We start from the raw sequence: 19,940 nt of genomic DNA, 5'->3' as shown, positions 1-19,940 counted from the left end.
GTTTTTGGCTATGCAGAGAGTTGATGATTTGGGTTTGTTTTGCAGCCGCAGCATCTGAATACCTTGAAGCCAAAGTAAAATGTGAGGCCATCAGTCAAACAGCTAAAGCTTGGCTGATACTAAATCACGCAACAGGACAATGATCCCAGGCACAGCAGCAAATATACAAGAGAATGGCTGAAAAAAACAATAATCAAGGCGTTGCAATGGCCCAGACTGAGTGGTTAAGAGAGCTGTGTATAAACGAATACCACAAACCTCAATGAACTGAAGCGGCACTGTGGAGAAGAATGAGACAAAATTCACCCACAACAATGTGAGAGACTGATGAAGTCATACAAAAGATTATTGCATAGGTTGTTGCTGCTAATGGTGGTTCTACAAGCCCCTGAATTATAGGGTGCATTTAGTTGTTCACAGGAATGCACCATGCGTAACCGGATGATGGTTACAGAGTGCTTTGAAAACTTCCCTTTTCACAGGACTGTGTGTTGTTTACTCTGACTTGTCAAATCAAAATTATCTAACTTTTGTTTTGTTTATGTCTCCTGATAAAGGCTTTAGTCTCAAACAGTGCAAAATTGCATGGGACTTGATTTTTTTTTTTTTTAAGGTTTGATGTTTGAACAGAATGAGCTATATTCAGTGTTTGACGGTGAATTATTTAAACTTACTTACTTAAAAAATCGATTTTCTAAATGTGGAAAAATTATGTGCCCGCCCAGATCCTGCAAACATGATTTGTGAAATTACTCTGTGTCCACCTGTCGGTAGATTTGGTCTGCATTAAGTGAGTCTTCCACTCTCATTGGCCTTTAAAATTAAAAAAAAAAAAAAAAAAAAAATAAATTACATATTAATAGATTCTGGGTCTTCTGAAGAGAGGAGGAGGCACCGATAAGGATGGAAGTGAGGTTTTTTTTCTTCAAGAAAAAAAATCAGACAGAAATTACAGGTCAAAGCAAAGGAGATTTTAATAGGGCTTTAAATAGGATTTGTGTTTTCTTTTACATGTTTAAAAAAAACATGTAAAAAAACGTATGTACTTATAAATATTCATAATTGTAAATACCCTTTAACTAAAAAATAAATTCGATTACCTACTGATTACATAATAATGTCGCTCTGCTGCCTGAAAGGTAAAACTCGGGGAATAGGTTTCCATGACACAGCCAATCAGGGACGGTTACGAACCGTGAGTTGTATTGCTGCATTTTCACCCAATAGGCTCTGCCCTTCAATACACTTCTGACCAATGATATTCGAGGATGTTCAAACGTTGAGCTTAAGGAAGTTGGTGATGTGTGTATTATGTATACAGCTGTTCCGACTCTGGCCAAAAAGTCAGCCGCCGTTTGGTCGTTAAGTGAGCTTAAGGTTTAGAGCCTCCGTTTGTAGCTAAAGGTAGCTTGCTTTCTAACTTCTGGGCGTTAAAAGTTGTCTCGTTTAGTTGATCTCTCGCGGCAGCTGCCATGCTGCTCGTTTTCCTCCTGTTCGCCACCTTTCGGGTCTCCAGGCTGGAGTGAAAATAGATGGGGGCCATTACACCAGAAGATGGAGGATTTAACCAGGGGTCCTCATGGCTGCTGTGAAGGTGTGGAGTTACTACAGCGCCCGTGTCCTAGGAGGATGGGGCCCGCTGCTTTGTATCGCCCTCGGCTCACTGGTGGCGCTCCTGATGCCCATGGTTGGGGTGGAGGATCAGTGCTGTGCCTCCCTGAGAGGCATCGCTCAGCTCCGCTGCCAGCTGTGGGGAAGTCCACAGCAGCATCCAGCTGTGCAGTCCACCAGCCTCACCGTCCCCTTCACTGCTCTTGATGTGCTGCCTCAGAGGCCCAAGCCGACCAAAGGTACACACACGTTGTTTACTGACTGTGGAGGTCAGCTTAGTGCCATATGCAGAACAAGATTAACCATATGTCGAGAAAGAAGGCCCGTGTGAACTCATCTAGTGCTTAATTTAACAAATTTATAGAGAAAACTGCGTGCCCTTAATCGCCTTCAAGCTCTGATCGTATTAGTTTTTCCTGTATGTTGGAATTTCTGAATGACGGCATTGTGAAGACGTCAGCTTGTAATTCTCCAAATCCTCTGCAAATTGTAGGCATTTTCACACTGTTTTCTAACTGTGAAGACCAGCGAACTGTTAAGGACAAAAAGGAAGCACATCAACTAAATGTAAAAATAACAAATTTGCGGCTCCAGTGTTTTAAGTTGAATATTAGTTCCCTGAATGATTTCTGAAGTTGTTGAAAATTCTAGTTCATCCAAGTGTAATAACGTTTTTTAAATTTATTTATTTATTTATTTATTTATTCATATTTTGTCATGACATGACCTGCTGTTTTACTGCATCTTCACTGCTCACCCTGTCCATCATGTCGTGATTGCAGAGATGGAGCTGGAGGCCAAAGCTGCACTGCAGTTGGCTCAGGAGATGAAGAAACTTGGGAAGAGGGAGAAGGCTCACAAGCTGCTGGTGCATGCACTTAGCATGAACCCAGACTTTGTGGATGCCCTGACGGAGCTGGGGACCATTTTAGAGGAGGAGAAGGATGTCGTCCAGGCAGATCACCTCTACACCAAGGCCCTGGCCATCTCACCGTGCAACGAGAGAGCTCTGGTTAGCCGAGACCGGACCCTTCCCCTGGTGGAAGAGATCGATCAGCGTTACTTCAGCATCATCGACAGTAAAGTGCGCCAGCTTATGTCCATTCCTAAAGGGAACTCTGCATTCCGCCGAGTGATGGAGGAGACCTACTACCACCACATCTACCACACCGTGGCCATTGAAGGCAGCACGCTCACGCTGTCAGAGATTCGTCACATCATTGAGACGCGTTACGCCGTCCCCGGAAAGAGCCTGCAGGAGCAGAACGAGGCAATCGGGGTGGATGCGGCCATGAAGTACATCAACACGACGCTGTTGTCCAGATCAGGAGCCATCGCCGTCAACGACATCCTGGAGATCCACCGGCGGGTGCTTGGCTACGTAGACCCCGTGGAGGGAGGGAGGCTGCGCACCAACCAGGTGTTTGTGGGCCACCACATCCCTCCTCACCCTCGGGACCTGCAGCGACACATGCAGGAGCTCGTTCAGTGGCTCAACTCCGACGAGGCGCTGCAGCTTCACCCCGTGGAATACGCTGCACTCGCCCACTATAAACTGGTGTACATACACCCATTTGTTGACGGCAACGGACGCACGTCACGGCTGCTCATGAACCTCGTGCTCATGCAAGCGAGATACCCACCAATTACTATCCGCAAGGAACAACGGGCTGAATACTACGCTGCTCTGGACACAGCCAACGAGGGTGATGTGCGGCCCTTCATCCGCTTTATTGCCAAATGTACAGAAATAACGTTGGACACGTTGTTGATTTCTACAACGGAGCACGCCGTAGGGCTGCCGGGAGCAGGCCAGGACCAGACCTGTTTCGACTGCAAGCAGACCATCCCATTCCACAACTGAGCATAGGGTAGGGAGAAAGGAGCGTGGCAACACTGGTATGCAAACATAGATGTCAGTTCATTTCAAAGCTCCATCATAAAATGTGAATTCCTTTGTCCACATCGTACCCATCATTCCCTCCTCACAGTTTGGATTCTGTGCCTGCTGAATTCATCAGCCTGCTTCAGGAAGATGAACTAAAATTTGCTTTTTGTTGTGTCAGGTTTGCTTTCCCACACCTAAATTTCCTACGCAATGAAAAGTCGTGTTGTGGGAGAGTTTAGGTGTTTTAATTCTCCATCATATTACGAGGAGGAAACTAAACAAGATTTCTGTCTGACTTGAATCTTCGGTTTCAACTGCGGGTGTGCACGGTGAACATTTAGTTCTTTGACATAAAGATGATGTCTCCAGACACTGTAATGCACTTTCCTGTATTTTCTTATTTATTTTAAAATAAAAGTTGTCTATAATGAGCAAAGTCGGGCATCATTTGTATGACTTTATTAAAACAAGTTTCAGACCAGAAAAGAAGGGAGGGAAAAGAAATATGACGTGATTTCATTTGTTCTATAGGGACCCCCCCCCTTTCAAAAAAACACAAGGGGTAAAAATAAAAGGATAAAAGTCAAAAAGCACAAAATAAATACTGAGATTAAACAAACAAAAATAGCCTTTTATTATTTACCTCTATTCCAAATGTAAAACACTGACTATAGAAATTATACAAACAGCAATGCACATAACATAATACAACCTTTTTAGTATAGACATAAAACAGAAGGTGACTTCTACAACTTCAACATCTTTAACTTTTTTTTCTCCTTTTTCTTTTTTAATTAGGCCACTGCGGTGAGAGCAATACATACAGCTTGTATCCCATCTGTTTTGAAAACTTAAGATTTGTCACAAACTATGCTGACCTTTACTTTTTTTCTTTTTTTTTTTAAACATGTTTACCGAGTATCCTGTACACAAACAGAATTTTATTGTGTAAAACAAGACGAGTGGACATCGACCCCCTGAAACACGGGATTACTGAAATGGGAACTGCATAGATTCTGACCATCCTGTTTTTCCAGAGAGCGACATCGACTCTGTAAAGAAAACCAAACCACACTTATAAAAACAGCTCGAGTTTATATTCACACTTTTTTTTAAACAACTTTAGACTAATGGGTGTCTTCTTCCAATATTAAGTGCTAGAGGGCTGCAAGCGTCTCTTTTTTACCAAATACTCTGCTGTGGTAATTTTCTCCAAGGGTTAATATCAAATAATGTGAAAGCCAATTAAAAATTCGCCAATGTAGACAAAACTAATGACTGAAAATTGTCTTGAAGGATAAAACCTTTCTTCTTTCTGAGCTGCAGACTACAGCCTCACGAGGCCCACACGGAGCCAGGTGTTTCCTGCCATCAAAGCGCTTCAGAATCGCCAGCTTCCTGCTTATGTGCACCCTCTTAAATTTCAGGCAGGTACCCTTCATTCCTCTTTAAATGTGACTGATGTTCTCCGAATGAACAGACGGGGCACACACAGAAATATAAAAATATAAGCGAGGTTACTTAAAACAGATCTGTGAATACTTTAACTCAAGCCTCAGCTGTGTGGCGCAGGACGGCAGCTTTCACGCCGTCTTAAAAGGTCTTTTTTTGACAGTAGCTTTAGAGGTTCTCTATACCATAATAATACTGGACATTAGTACTACACGGTGACTCGGAGATGGTGTTACATAAAAAATAATGAATCGGCTGTACTATAAGGTCAAGAAATAAAACGATTTCGGCTCCTTAAAAAACATCTGGAGAGTGTCTTTTCATCACTAGCACATCCAATATTATGTACACACACCAACTATATTACACCACGTCCAAACTTTTGCATATACCTATTTAAAACAACATTCACAAGTTTGGCTGTTTTGAATATTTAAAAAAATACTCTCCCATATGCTTCTGTCAAAGTCCCTTACAGTGCACAACAACAACAACAACAAAAGAGAAAAACAAAAAAAGGAAACCTTGCAACAATTTTAGATACAGTATATTTACACACAAATATGATACACTTTTAATAAAACATCCTGGCTGCCACCTTCGAAACACACCCATCAAAAACAATCCGACACACTCTTTGAAAAGGGCTCGTGATGGGGATTTAAGGCAATCTCGCAGAACGGATGGTGAGAGCATGACCGGGATTAAAGGGACATCAGGTAACCGGTTACAAAAAAGAAAAAAAAATTAATCAAGGACACCCATTTGTAAGGACACAAGATGGCTTTCAGTGTGAAGGCGGTCGTCACGCTCTCGCCTGTCTTCTCACATGTTGAGGAGCATCTTGGCAAAGTCTGAATTTGACAACTGCTTCGGCTCTCCGGCTGCATTTCCTGCTGCGCTGGCTGGCTCTCCGTCCGCCGCGCTCCCGTTTTCCACTTTGCCGGCGGGCGCGGATTGTCGGTGCAGGGAACGAGGGAGCATGGAGAGCTGGGTGCGTCCTTTCCCTCTCCTGGGAAAAGGAAAGGAAAATAGTTGAATTTTGACCCCTGTCTTTATTACCAATATAGATCTGGGAATCAAGGAAGAGCGATTGCAAGCATTTTATGGAAGAAACATTTTGGGAAACTTACGCTCCGTAGACCTGGCGAGGCATCGCGTCTCCCGTGGGCCTGCTCGACCCAGGTTTATCTGTCGCGTTTCTGCGAGGAGGGTTGCTTATAGCAACAGAGATTTTGTTGCCCTCCACTTCTATGCCGTCCAGTTTCAGCACTGCCTGAGAGGCCTGGGTTTCATCTGCAAACTCAACATATGCCAGACCCTGCAGAGCCACACACAGCATAAGAGGGTTAACACACCAACAACTTCGCCCTGCGTGTGGGTCAAAGGCAGCGATCGCTAGTTCGATTATCTCACCGCTGTGCGCTTTATTCCTCACCTTGGGTTTTCCTGAGCGATACGTGACCAAACGAACTTCTTTGACGGTGCCGTGATTTTTGCAGATTTCCGCCAGCTGCTCCTTAGTGCATGAGAACGGCAGCCCAGAGATGAAGATTTTGTGTTTCTCCATCATCGTGTTGTATTTAAACACCTACAAGGACATGAGCGTGAAGATATCACTTTACACTGCATGCTCCAATCCTGTTAGCCAAGCTGGATGAAAAACTCATTGAATTGATAATTAGTCACAATATTTTAGCACCTAAAATAATAATCTTGGACTGGGTGAAGTGGCATAGATAGCCATATTAACTAAATAAAAATGATGAGGCATTTAAGTTCAACACAAATGCAGGAACTGAGCCACGCTTACCTTAAAGTCAGGATTTTTGTTTTTGTCAACACACGGCGACACAAACACGGGCCTGCCCTCCACGTCCCGTCGGTCCAGCTTCAGGGCTTCAGGGACTGACACTGGGGATTCAAACTGTACATAACCGTAGCCTCTGAAGCTTCCTTTACCAGTAAATATCGGGCGAATCTGCTTGATCGGACCGCAGGTCTCAAACAGCGTCCTGAGCTTCGCCTCTGGCTCCTCCAGGGTGTACGCCAGATTGCTGACGAACACGCTGCTGTTGTCATTTCGAAGCTCCGGGTTGTCTTCATTCTGCCTGTGGGCAGGTGGAGCTGCTGCTGCTCCTTGTGGGGCTTTTTTAGTAGCAGGCGGAGCAGGCTTATATCCAGGGGGCGTGGCCTTTCCAAAGGGTCCAGTCTCTGTCTCCATGTACTCATCTGTGGGTTGGTCAGCGTTTCCTCGGTGCCTTTTAGGACCTTGTTATGTCACAGAGAAACAAAACGTTAGAATCACATTTAGTTTTGGTTACAAAAAACTACAAGTCCATAAGCAGTCTATTTCACCTGCGTCCTCATTCCATTCATCTTGATAATCGTCCTGTTCTGCTTTCCTCTTCTCCCCAGCTCGTGTTCCCTTCTGGACCTTCTTCTGAGCCTTCTTTTCTACCTTGGCTTTCCGCCGCTGCTCAGCTCTCTCGTCCTCTTGCCGAGCCAGGTTGGCTTCTTTCTCAGCTGCCTAACAGATGGTCAGAACATGGTAACATTAGCCAAAGGCAGCCAAACGATACACCTGGCCGGCGCAGTACTGCTGACAAGAGCTCCTACCTTCGCTCGCTGTTCATTAATCCTGTTCAGCCGGGTCTCTGTCTTCTGCACAGCGAAGTCCCAGTCCTCCAGAGAACCTGTAGGTGGGAACGTGTAGCATAAAGCCATACTGTGTCAAATTCTCCCTTTTTAAAAAAAAATAAAATAATGATTTATAATGAATTTATAAGAATTTTTAGTTTGAGGCTCACCTTCCACCCTCTCAAAGCTGAGCAGGACATCACATACATGCTCTGGGTAGTCTGAGGTGCACTGAACTGCTCTGTGGAGAGCTTTTCGACAGTGAATCGAGTCCCCATATGACCTGAAGATTAAAAAAAAAGCAAAAACCATCAAGCACAACCATTTTTTTAGTTAGTTAGAAAGGCATCAGCCACTTAAATTAGTTTTTCCCAGTCAGGCATCTCCTGTCTAACTCGCACACTGAAAATTGTTCTTTTGAATAAAAACAAGTCCAGTTACACTGACATGTACTGCATATGTGTACTGTGAGCGTGCAGTCAAATACATTTGGACAAATTGCTGGTAAATTCACTGCTTTCCATTCAAGAAAAGACTATCCCGTGAATGTATTTATTTATTTTACAGTATTGTCCAAAAGTCTTCAGCAACCTTTCATTTCTTAATATTTTGCTCAGAAATTGAGAAATAGGCGCAGCAATAAAACAGTAAAACAACTTGACAGCCTCACATCCACTGAGACCATTTCGGATAAGGCTTCAGTAAACAGTAGATGAGCCAGATCTCTCAGGTCTTTGCTGCATTCGTTCCTACGTCTTCGTGACTTGACTTTCAGATACTGTTCATCTGCTCTGTATAGTTTTTTTTAAGCCCGACACTTTTTCTGTTGTCATCCACTTGTCCAGTTTCATTGTTTTTTAAGGGCAGACATGATAAGATATGCCAAGTTCTAGCTTGCTGGAAATCACCTTGTTTGTCTGTGCAAAATTACTACTTTGTAACTTTCAAATTGTGTTATATTTGGTTCTTTTCATAGATTGAAATAACGCTTGAACAACATAAAGACATTCTTCTGATTATGGGCAGCTGGACTGAAAATGACCGAGAAAGCAGCCAATGTCCAAAGAGAATCTTTGAAAGACCTTCAGGAAGCCCGGAGACTGCTTTAAAAATATCTACAGGAAAGTCTGTCTCCTTGGTAGCAATATATTAAAAAAATGAGTGGTGGGCTTGAGACCAATGCACAACAATGTAGGGTGTATATATTGTACTACTTAGAAGTAAATGAAGAAGAGACAAAGACAAAGTCACAGACTCACAAACCTTTCCAGGTTGTAGTACTCGAGCCACATGTTGGCATACTTGGCGTTTCCTTTTGTCATGATGCTGTCCCACAGTTCTCTGGCCTTCTGCATGTTCTTGCAGTGAAGCGCCTGACAAGGAAAAGGAAATACATCTATATGACACACACAATAACTACTGTATCCAAGTTGTCAGTGAGAACGCATTTACCCTCCATCTCATTACAAAGAGGGTAAAGGTGATTTTTACAAGTGATTCTACTGTGACTCAAACATGTCTGTAGGAAACTGTGGAGCTAAATTAACTCTTTATTTAAGACCTAATTTAAATAAAGAAGCTTACTTCTTTTGTTACATGATTTGACCTGGCTCATTCGACTGTGCTAACTGATTAACTCGCCACAATTCAACAACACTACTACACACTGCATGCTCCTGAAAACGGTTGTCATAGTAACACCGCTTACCTCTATCCGTGCCCAGATCTGCATGATGATACAAGAAGGATCACCACTTTCACCAAACCCTACAGTGACAAAGGAAGGTGAATAATGTGAAAACTAAACCAGGACAAGAAGACAGCAAAAAAACAGATGTCAGTGCCGTCTGCTTACGCTCTTCGACATCGTGTTTCATGTAGTCCAGAGATCGAGAGAAGGCTGCTCGTAATTCCTCTAACTCTTTGCTTGACTCTGCAAAAAAACCCACAAGGTAACACATCATCAAATACATTATTTGAGTTGTGTTTTGTTTTTTTCCTGACGTACAAAATGTTCATGACACAAAAACGCTCTCACCTTTACTGAAATCCACGCGTCTCCTCAAGTAGTCGAGGTACGCCTGCCAAATTTCCACGTAATCAGTAGCCTGAATGAAGCCTGCATTTAGTGCCTTCTCAAAGACATCTGCGTGGAAGACAAAAGAGAAAAATACACATCAGACGACAACATTTCTCTAGAAGGTTGTTAGTATTTTCAATAAATTCAAGGTAGTTTTAAAATGAATGAAAGACAAGCACACGTCTTTCATTATCCTTTATAATGCTAATGATTTAATAAGGTACAATTCGGGTTGTGTTTAGTTTCATCTATTGCCTGTTTTATGACTCTTTATGGGCTACAGTGGTAGACATAAACCATAAAAGCCATAATAAATCAGATTTGGATAGTCAGGTTTTTTTCAGAAAACAAAGAAATAACTATACTGTAAGTTAAAAAAAAATATTTATCCGTCTCACATGTATTTTTCAGGGAGCAGGACATATTATGGAGTGGACTAATTTTGCCTTTTTGTCATCACATTTAATATAAATGTGATAAGGACCGGTCTTCCTTAGAAAAAATAAACACAAAAATGTGCAGGCCTAGGTGATCTTATAATGATGGAGCCAAGTCCATCGAATCATTTTTTTAAACTCTTACATACTTGGAAGTCAGGCAAGGTTAAGAAAGGTTACATTTTTCCACATTTCATCAGTCATACAGCTCAATCTTTTTAAACTCAAACATAGTAATAATGAAACCACAAAACAGAATAAACAAACTAAGTTAATATTCATCCTGTGTTAGTAATTGCTTCCACAAATACTTGTAAATTCTTTTTATAATAAATGAAATAAACAAAATAATCACTTATAACGAGAACAATTATCAGTTTGTCTCTAAAACCAATGCACATCCATTCAGAATGAATGCAAATTAAATTCCACTGAAAAATCCTATCAATCTGTTTCAGTCCTATTTGTTATGAAGAAAAAAAGGAGTTCAAATAGTTTCAATATTGAAGGCAGCGGGGGGTTCTTGTGTGAACAGCTTCGAGCTGCGCTCGTGTTCTTACCGGACACGGTCTGATGGTCGGCTCCGTGCCTCTCCAGAGCGAGCAGGTAGCTCTTCCACAGTCCCATGGTCCAGGGGCAGTTCCTGACTGCACGTTCATGAGTGGAGAGAACCAAGTCTTTGAACTTCAGCTGACGATCCTGCCGATCACAGAGAAAGAAAAATAGTTAAAAATGGTTAAAACAGTCTGAAAAACGAACGAGATGAACAGCAAGGTTTTATACATTAGACGGGGGGGGGGATAAAGACGGCATCACATCAAACAGTGACCAACAACTCACGAGGTATATGGTGTATTTGGCCCACATGTCTGGCACCAGGCAGTTCTCTGACAGAGCGCGCTCAAAGGTTATCTGGATCCGTGCTGGGTCGCCCTCCTTTAGTTCAAAGTCGATGTAGGCCTGATATTCTGCTAACTTTGGAGTTTCTGCTACCATCTGCAGCAAAACAACAGCAGTGTTCACAAAAACGATCAACATCATTTAAAAACATTACACAGAACGAATGGACATCATATTTAGCAAAGTGCATTACCAGAGCCTCCTCAAACGGTTTGCACTTCTCCATCTGCTGCAAAGCTTTCTTGTACTGATGCATAACCGTCTCAGGGACGCCATGTTCGGACCACTCCTCATATTCTGCGTAGGTGCCTTCCATGTCTACAAAGCAGCAGAGCACAATTATCACAGATTTTGCAGGAAATTTACTCTTTCAAGATTGGATATAAAAATACAAACACCGCAAATAATTACACAGTCAATAGTCATTTTTCAGTTTTGCAAAATGTTCTACTTTATCTGTTGCTTTACTTAAATTTAGAGATTCAAATGTTTCAGAAACGGCACGGCTCTCCACTCAGAGAAAAACAACACGATACCAAACCATCCGGTTACCTCTCTAGTAAACTAATGAGGAGTGCACTCGTCACCCTGACATGTTAATTTTATCCTAAAAGCCAGCGTCATAACTTTCTTTAAACCGGGTAATTTCTGACATATGGCTCTCGCAACAGGAATCTGTCTCATTTTACAGCAACCAGTCTGGCCAGAAGACACGTCATGCTTACCCATTAAAGGGATGGCCAACTGTCGGCGAAACAGTGTATGGATTCGCTCAAGCTGGGTCTTCAGCATCTCCTGTTCCTCATGGCTGGGAATCCTGCCAGGGGGAGGCTGAGAGGAAAGCCAGCAGAGAACATGGTGTTAAAGCACAAGCCATTCAGTCAAACATGGAAAGAATTCAAGTCAGCAATCTGAACTGAAGAAGTGTTATATTTGACAGCAATAACATGGAAATAAAATTATTTACACTAGCTTTTAATTTCTAAGACAATATGGCATATGTACACAATCAATACAAAAACACAAACATAGCTTATGTGTGAATGGTGAACTCTGTCCTAGTGACGGGAACACAAACCTGCACTGTGGACAGGATGGCGTTCTCAAACTCTCTGTACGCCTCCCACACCATCTGTCCCTTGGTCATGTGAAGCCCCACTGCTGTCACCGCCCTCTCAAAGATGGATCTCACCCTGTCGATTCCGCCCGGTGAGCCCATACCGCCGATCGAGTACTGCGCGTACTCAAGCCAGATATCGGGACCTGTGTGTGTAAAGTTAAATGTTAGGATTGTGTAATTACTAATCATCAGGCCGGAAGGTGGTGGCGATGGTGTTGCGCACTCACAGATATAGTCTTTAACAGCTCTCTCAAACAGCTCATATACTTTCTCTCGGTTTGGCTCCTCCTCAGTCAGACGGATTTCATCCTTGAGCCAATCCAGCCAGATCTCTGGGGGATTAAACAAAACAAGGTTTCAGTTGTAAATAATGCAGAGCCGCTTATTCCTCCAACCCCAGAAGCATGTCAGGCGTGCACCAACCTTCAGTGAGAGGGAAAAGCTCACTCATCTTCTGCCTCGCCTTTCGCAGGCGGAAAAGTTCCCCCTCTTGCTTGAGCAGCTTGATAAGATCCACATGGCAGTTGTAGTCGAAAGCGTTGATGGACAGCTGAGGAGTTACACAAAGATGAAGAAGGAATGAGATATGTGACAATGCACTTCAGGGGTTTTGTAGGCACAAAATCACAATCGGTTGGCATGTAAAAGCTACTTTAAGCTGTTCTCGCATTCACAAGAGGTCGCCACAGCAGATAGCTCCGCATATTTGATTCGGCCGAATTTTTACCGTTCATGACGCAACCTCTCCCAGGATCCCACCAGGGATCTTTTGTTTCTTAGGTGAACACATCAACTGCCACAATTGGTTTGCATGTAGGAAAAGTGTGTTACCTTATTTAATATATCTCTATGAATTTAAAAATATTTTTCATGAAGCTTGTTGGCAGGCCAAGATCTCTTTGGTGAAAATACAAATCTGTTATATGCAGAAAAATCCCTGCACTTAAACAAAGTGTATCCTAAACAATCCATGCTTTATTTTATGTGTTTACCTCCAATTTATTACCACCACAAAAGAAAATAAAGTTCACTTATAATTCATGTAATGAACTATGAGAGTTCTCTTTTAAAGTGTAATAACATTGTTGTTGTTCTTCTTTATTATTAACAGCTGCAAGACTACAAACTATAAAACTCAACCCACTCCTTCATGAGAGCATATGTTCATATTTTGTTGAGCTGTTGACTGAAAATTCAGGTAGTTTCGTGGGTTGCAGTTTGATCTGTTGGACTTTTGTGCTACATCAGTGAGACTGAATATTTAAAACATATCTCTGTATATAGCACAGTACAGTCAGCAGTACCACACACTGATGCTCGCAGAGGGACTCGTGTACAGTCATGCAGTTGGATCTATATTTGAGTGTATTTGTAGGTTGCTACACCTACTACACAGTCACCAGCGAAGCTGCAGCAGCACTCTCCGTACTTAAGACTACAGCAGATTCAATGTTATGTGAAGGGGTCAAACCCACTGATCACGTGACGCTCATTAAAGTTAGCACAGCGTGTACTGTTTTTGTTTGTACTGTACTTTGTTTCTAACCCACACTAAACGCTGGGATCCCACCGTGGACCGAGACTGCAAGAAAAAAGGCGCGTGTGAATACGAGGCACGCGAACTACTAGCATCGCACATTAGCAGGGCAGCTAATCACGACAGCTATGTAAATGACGTGGTTGTATATTTAGATGTTTTTGGTTAACGAGAGCTACCAACGCCACGTATATTTTCTGCCTTTACTCGACCATGTCATGACGGAGGAGTTCGCCGCTTTGACGCTGCCTACCCGATTGTGGCTGGCCGTGTTTACCACCCATTCATTCTCATTAGCCCCTCGGCTAACGCTGGCTAATCACCTGCTCCTCAAGTCGCTGGATCTCGGCTTCATTTTCTTTCTCGTCCTCTGACGAATCGTCCTCCTCGTCTTCGTCTGAATTTTCCACTCCCATGCCTTCCTCCTCGTCTTCGTCCGATTCCATCTCCCTCTCCTCCATCCCTGCATCTTCCTCCTCCATATCTTGCAACTGCGTTTGCTCTGCGTTGCTTGACGCTGCCATGTTGGAAAGGCTATCTGCCTGGTAACAGCCTGCTAGCAGCCAGCGGGACGATGAGAGGCGGAGCCCGTCAACACGGGTCACCGTCTAACCTCGCCCGTGGCCGCTAGTGGGCGCTCCCTAGTTGTGTAAAACCTTCTTCTCTTATTTGTTTGTCAACAAAAGCCGTTCGTGCTTCCTCGTGCTCACTCGTTGATTTCCGTTCGCAGTTGGTGCTGGAAACATGGCGAACGTCTGCCTACGAAGCTCCTCGTCCTTGCTGCTGTTTTTCAGCAGGAGGATTTTCAAACCGGAGCTGAGCGCTGTCTGCTTGTACCACAAAAAGGTAACCGAGTGAAAATGCGTCCAAACCCGCTGACGTCACCTTACTTAGAAAGAGTTAGCTGACATTTATCGTGTTGTTGTCAACTGGTAACAGTGCCCTGTCTGTCAGCTGCTACACCAAGAGAACAGAGATATATATTTTTTCTGATAAGTGTGGCCTCTCCCTAAGGTTGTGGACCACTATGAAAACCCGAGAAACGTGGGCTCCCTGGACAAAAACTCCAAGAATGTGGGGACTGGATTGGTGGGTGCACCGGCATGCGGTGATGTTATGAAACTTCAGGTAAACTGGAAGTCAGTAACAGAAACCAATCCATTATCATGTATTTGAAATTCCCATGTTTGACTCTGTTCTCTTTGCAGATCCAAGTGGATGAAAATGGAAAGATCATCGATGCAAAGTTCAAAACATTTGGCTGCGGATCGGCCATTGCTTCCAGTTCTCTAGCAACAGAGTGGGTGAAGGGGAAGTCGGTATGTTAAAGTACCAAACAAAGTACAGGCAACCAAAAAATGGACCCTAAAAGTGCTGTTTTCTCCACTCTATTGTAAAGGGTCTCATGAATCTGCTTTTGCCCTACAGGTTGACGATGCTCTGAAGATCAAGAACACAGACATTGCCAAAGAACTCTGCCTTCCTCCAGTCAAGCTTCACTGCTCAAGTAAGTTCACAGTCGTTATTAACATCTCTTAAGACAGGGGTGTCATAATATATATCATATATCAAATCTAAGGCCCGGGGGGCAGAATCGGGCCAGCAAAAACTTCAGTCCGGCTCACACTGGAAAATGTGAATTGTATTTTCATTTCAAGTTTTGTAGCTTTTCCTAATAAAAGGATCTCCACTGTGGCCATTCATACTACACCAAAATATTTTAGGTCAGTTAACAAAAAAGACAACAATTTCTTACCACTTAAGCACAAAGTGTCATGCTGGCCGATTTCTTAAATTCAATATATCAGCATTTCCTAATTGTGTAGAAAACCTGAGAAATATGATTTAAATTGCACTTTTCTTCTTACATTAAGCTATCTCAGGGATTAAATATGTAGTTGAACAGCTTTACAACAAAAAGATCCCTGGTCCAACCTACTTAAGATCAAAATGTGCTGTTAAGTGTCCAAAATAGCTTCAGGGCCATGCACACCATTCTTTTTTTTTTCCCAAGACAAATTCTTTCTCTTGCTCTGTTTGAAAGCACCTACATTTATGCTTTCAGATCAGGTGTTTCCTGTAATAAATCATATAATTTCAGCCATGGGGATGATAAAATCCTGTACGTTCTAGTGATACTGGATTTTATGAAAATTGTAGCTGTACCTCTAGGTATTGTTTTTGTGATATTTAACAGTGTTATGAGATTACACGTACAATAAATATATCTCTAAACAGTGTTGGCTCTCTCTGGGTACTCTGGTTTCCTTCCACAGTCCAAACACACGTTACATCCACTCATCATTGGCATGAATCTCATGGTAATTTGGGGCTTTTAATGATTTCTTTGAACTGTTGTTTTTCCGGGGTGGAAAATCTTTAATGACTTGATGAGTTCTTAGCAGGCTTGAGCCTCAGTGGTCCCTGAGTTGTTTCTGAACATCTTAACCAATTTCCTCTCATCTGAGGGTGACAGTTTGGGTTTTCTTCCAGACTATGACAAAGTCACAGTTACCAGATCCCGTTTGTGTCCTTTTAACCCTGTGTGTGAATCAGAGAAAGTCCAAAATAAATTCAAAAGAACAGTTCAAAGAAATCTTTAAAAGTCCCATATTACCATGACATTCCTCCCCACGACAAGTGTAAACTTCTGACCACATCTATAGGTTAACTGATGATGGTGTGAATAGCTCTGTTTCTGTGTCTTAGCCATGCAACAGATTGGTGACCTCTTCATGGTGTACCCCATCTTGCACTCTATGGAAGATTGGATGGATGAATGAATGAATGAGTGACTGTATTAATCACCCCTACATAATGTTTATATGAAATGAAATCAAATCGCCCAGTTATCATGAACTGAATGCTTTTTGTTTTCCATATTATGCTCATAGTGTCTCTAAAATCTTCTTTTTTTTTCAGTGCTTGCAGAAGATGCCATAAAAGCAGCACTGTCAGACTACCGGCTAAAGCAACAGGACAAGAAGGAGGAACGTGTTAAAGCCAGCAATTAATGCTTTTATTCACTGTCTATAATAATAGATTTATCCTATTGTTGGATCATGCCTCTCCTAGTGCCAGAGCAGTGCAGACGGGTCGCTGTAATCACATCACATTGGATCTTGCATCCGTTGGGGAATTCTCCACAGGTGTGGGATCAGTCTCTTGAGTTTAAGCCAAGGGTCCCATATTGTTCAAGTGCCAGATGTTAATAGCGTTTATGGATTCTTTTGCTTTTATCACACAATTAGAATTGTTTAATTAACAATGACTTCATGGTGAAGCTTAACACTTTAATACACACAGCATTAAAGACATCTTTAATGAAGCAGGGGTGTGGGTTTGTATATTTTGGCTATGAGGCTCTATCTGGCTCACTTGTGAGACAATTTAGGTCCCAGATGAAAGACTTGGTATGAGAATGTCAACAGTTAAAGTTTACATACAAAAAAAAGTTCAGAAAATTTGTATGAGGTGCTTTGCTTACTGTGAATAAACAGATTAAAAGACTTTTCAGTGTGTGTGTGTAAATGTCATCCTGCTGATCCTGAATCAGCAGGAGCTACCCTCTGCTGACGCACGAGCACCTTTTTCAGCACGAGCAGCACTGCCAGCATTACGAGAGCCACTAACACACACAGCACAACCAGCAGAGAGATGATCGCTGCAGTGGCCTGCTGAGTGAACGGCTGTGGGACGAGAGTGGGCACGAGTGCATCTCTGTGTGTGGAAAGCAAGAACTGTGTCCCCTCAGCAGGGGTTACATTACTCTGAGGGTATCGAGCTGTGATGTTGTCTCTGCACCTCTGTTCCTCCTCAGGGAGAGAAGTAGTAGTCTTTAAATGGAAGGGGCTGACTGACTGACTGTTATTTAGGGATAAACACTCCTCATAGGTAAGAGTCTCTAAAGAGTAGTGCAAGACACGTGTCTTGGGAGAGTCTTGATTACTGTTTAGAGCTTCGGAAAGCAGTCCATTAGTGGTTAGTTTTGATATTTTCTCTGCTGGCTGCGCTGTTAGCGTCCTCTCCTGTGCAGAGCTGAGGTCACGTTCATGTGTCCTGTCATTTGGCTTCAGGACACGAGGACAAATGGCCACGACAGAGAGATTCAGAAGCAGACGGTGGGCAAGATGATCAGGCTCTGTGCACACAATGTCTGTGGCCATCTTAAGCCTACCGCTCAGCAGCCAGCGGTACAGATATAGAATGTCACACTCGCACACCCACAGGTTGTTGGTGAGGTCCACAGATCTGAGACGTGGCAGGCTGTCGAAGGCGCTCTCTGGGACTGACCGCAGGCAGTTGCTGTTGATCTTCAGGACCTGCAGGTTGACCAGAGCAGACAGTGAGGGCAGGTCCAAGGCAGAGATGCAGTTTTCTGAGAGGTCTAAATGGGTCAGTGATGGTGGAAGATTCAGGGGGAGACTTGTAAGCCTGTTCCCCTTCAGTGTCAGGACCTGCAGCTTGTGGAGACCCTGAAGTGCCCCGGGCTGGATGGCACGAATACGGTTGTCCTCTAAGTCCAGGCGAGTGAGGTTTCCCAGCTGCCTCAGGACACCTGAGGTGATGTAAGTAATGCGGTTTTCTTGCAGCTGCAGGGACTCCAGGCTGGGAGGCAGGCCACGAGGGAAGCGGGCTAGCAGATTGTGACTGAGGCTAAGCTCCTGGAGGCCGGAGAAGGGCCAGAGCTGGTGGTCCACATTACAGAGCTGGTTTCTGGCCACAGATAGAGCTGAGGTACTGAGAGGAACCGAGCGAGGGAGTGATCTCAGGCCTAGTGACTCACACAGAACCAGAAATCCTGGGCGAGGGCAGCAGCACCCAGTAGGACAGGGAGACACTGCAAGGCAGGCTAGAGGACAGATGCAGAGAGCCAGCAGGACACCACATCTGCACCAAAGCATGACTCACTGCAAGAATAATGCAGGACAGAAGAGCAGTTAGATGCATTTAGAGGATATGGTTCCTCTAAAAGTTCTATAAAGGAAGGGGTATAATGTTATAATATGGCTTTATTAAAGGTTAATAAGCAGCTGAAAGATCCCTGGTTTGATCCAGGAAGGACAGCCAAATCCCACTGGGGTTGCATCAGGAAGTGCATCTGATATAGAAACTCTGCCAAAACAAACACGTGGAGCCATCTGCTGTGGTAATCCCTTGTGAATAAGGAAACAGCCAAAAGCAGCTTTATTATAGGTTAATGAACCATTTATTAACACCAGTACTCCACCAGCACACTCTGGTACATGTAATGACCTTATGGAAAAGAGCTGCAGAGTGTAAAAACCATTCATGGAATTGCCAAAACTATTTATAAAGCCACTTCTTACGTCTTAAAAGCCCATGATAAGGTGTCACTTGTTAGAAAGTGATGCCAAAGAGTGAAAACTGCCTCACTTACCATTCTTCTTTCTGTGTATTATCTGCTCCTCCAAAGAGACAGGCAGGAGTGCTTTCCCATGCTCCCTAAGTGATCGACCGTCCCTCTAAAGATAACCGACGTTGCTGATAATTCCAGGCAGATGCTCATCAAAGTTTAATGACAGCCTTAAGGAGCTCTGTTACCTGTTCTTGATCATCTTCTCCATCCAAACTGACCGAGAAGTCCTTTTATTCGTCAGCTGTTTTATTATGAACAAGCTGAAAATACAAAAGACATTCAGAAAAAAAATGGTATGAAAAAAAGGATGTCCTAAATATTCTCCTGTTGGAGCCCAGCTAAGGTGGAGGTTATTGAACTTAGTGACTTTAGTGAAGATGTGCTACAAGAGAGCGGCGCTGGGTGGTCCCGTGGTTTGCATCTTTCTGGAAGGAAGAGTGAAAGTAAGGGGGTAGCATTTTCTCGAATTATTTAGCACCTCATTGATAAAAGAGCAGGGAATCTGAGCCCGGTGTAAGGCTCTGTCTGGGCTCACGTTTCAGCCACCACATGGTTACACTTGCTTTTCAGCTGGTGTGCTATCATGTCCTGTTTGATCTTTGGCAGTTTGACCTACTTAAGACCTGAAAGGAGTTTTATGTTTAAGGATTAAAAAAAAAAAACATTCTTATGAATTTTCTACATTTTTTTTAAACAGATTTCAGATGGCATCATGATTTATCCATGTCACACTGGAAATAAGATATATTAAAATACATAACTGAAAGAGTTCCACTCTTCATACAGCATCAATATTTCATTACTTGCTCAAAATATGGAACAAAAGGGATTCGACTTCTTATCATGATTCTGATGGGAACAAATCAGGGTCCCCAAGATTTGTATAAACAATACA

The 19,940-nt window shown here is 43.1% G+C and overlaps 4 protein-coding genes across 4 annotated transcripts; 2 read left to right on the top strand and 2 right to left on the bottom strand.

Annotated features, from left to right (window-relative positions):
* Nucleotides 1-1,204: 1,204 nt before the first annotated feature.
* On the top strand, nucleotides 1,205-3,794 carry ficd (FIC domain protein adenylyltransferase). The gene is made up of 2 exons (XM_003451644.5): nucleotides 1,205-1,850; nucleotides 2,394-3,794. The coding sequence occupies exons 1-2, from the start codon at nucleotides 1,580-1,582 to the stop codon at nucleotides 3,473-3,475; spliced, it is 1,353 nt and encodes a 450-aa protein (XP_003451692.1). The 5' UTR covers nucleotides 1,205-1,579; the 3' UTR covers nucleotides 3,476-3,794.
* Nucleotides 3,795-4,109: 315 nt separating this feature from the next.
* sart3 (spliceosome associated factor 3, U4/U6 recycling protein) lies at nucleotides 4,110-14,215 on the bottom strand. The gene is made up of 19 exons (XM_003451722.5): nucleotides 13,989-14,215; nucleotides 12,552-12,678; nucleotides 12,356-12,460; nucleotides 12,087-12,271; nucleotides 11,734-11,839; nucleotides 11,202-11,326; nucleotides 10,949-11,104; nucleotides 10,669-10,807; nucleotides 9,630-9,737; nucleotides 9,447-9,524; nucleotides 9,300-9,358; nucleotides 8,855-8,964; nucleotides 7,762-7,874; nucleotides 7,571-7,647; nucleotides 7,310-7,481; nucleotides 6,765-7,222; nucleotides 6,390-6,542; nucleotides 6,085-6,272; nucleotides 4,110-5,963 (listed from the first exon to the last, which is right to left on the bottom strand). Exons 1-19 carry the CDS (start codon nucleotides 14,187-14,189, stop codon nucleotides 5,777-5,779), a joined length of 2,847 nt encoding a protein of 948 aa, XP_003451770.1. The 5' UTR covers nucleotides 14,190-14,215; the 3' UTR covers nucleotides 4,110-5,776.
* Nucleotides 14,216-14,369: 154 nt separating this feature from the next.
* On the top strand, nucleotides 14,370-17,175 carry iscua (iron-sulfur cluster assembly enzyme a). Its single transcript, XM_019365602.2, has 5 exons — nucleotides 14,370-14,511; nucleotides 14,680-14,793; nucleotides 14,874-14,984; nucleotides 15,094-15,172; nucleotides 16,588-17,175. Exons 1-5 carry the CDS (start codon nucleotides 14,410-14,412, stop codon nucleotides 16,677-16,679), a joined length of 498 nt encoding a protein of 165 aa, XP_019221147.1. The 5' UTR covers nucleotides 14,370-14,409; the 3' UTR covers nucleotides 16,680-17,175.
* A 23-nt stretch (nucleotides 17,176-17,198) lies between these two features.
* On the bottom strand, nucleotides 17,199-18,569 carry tmem119a (transmembrane protein 119a). Its single transcript, XM_013275334.1, has one exon. The coding sequence runs from the start codon at nucleotides 18,567-18,569 to the stop codon at nucleotides 17,199-17,201; it is 1,371 nt and encodes a 456-aa protein (XP_013130788.1).
* Between the last annotated feature and the right edge of the window lie 1,371 nt (nucleotides 18,570-19,940).

Source organism: Oreochromis niloticus, linkage group LG12 (assembly GCF_001858045.2).
Source record: "Oreochromis niloticus isolate F11D_XX linkage group LG12, O_niloticus_UMD_NMBU, whole genome shotgun sequence".
Taxonomy (NCBI): Eukaryota; Metazoa; Chordata; class Actinopteri; order Cichliformes; family Cichlidae; genus Oreochromis; species Oreochromis niloticus.
This window is presented reverse-complemented; position numbering and strand designations above follow the sequence as displayed.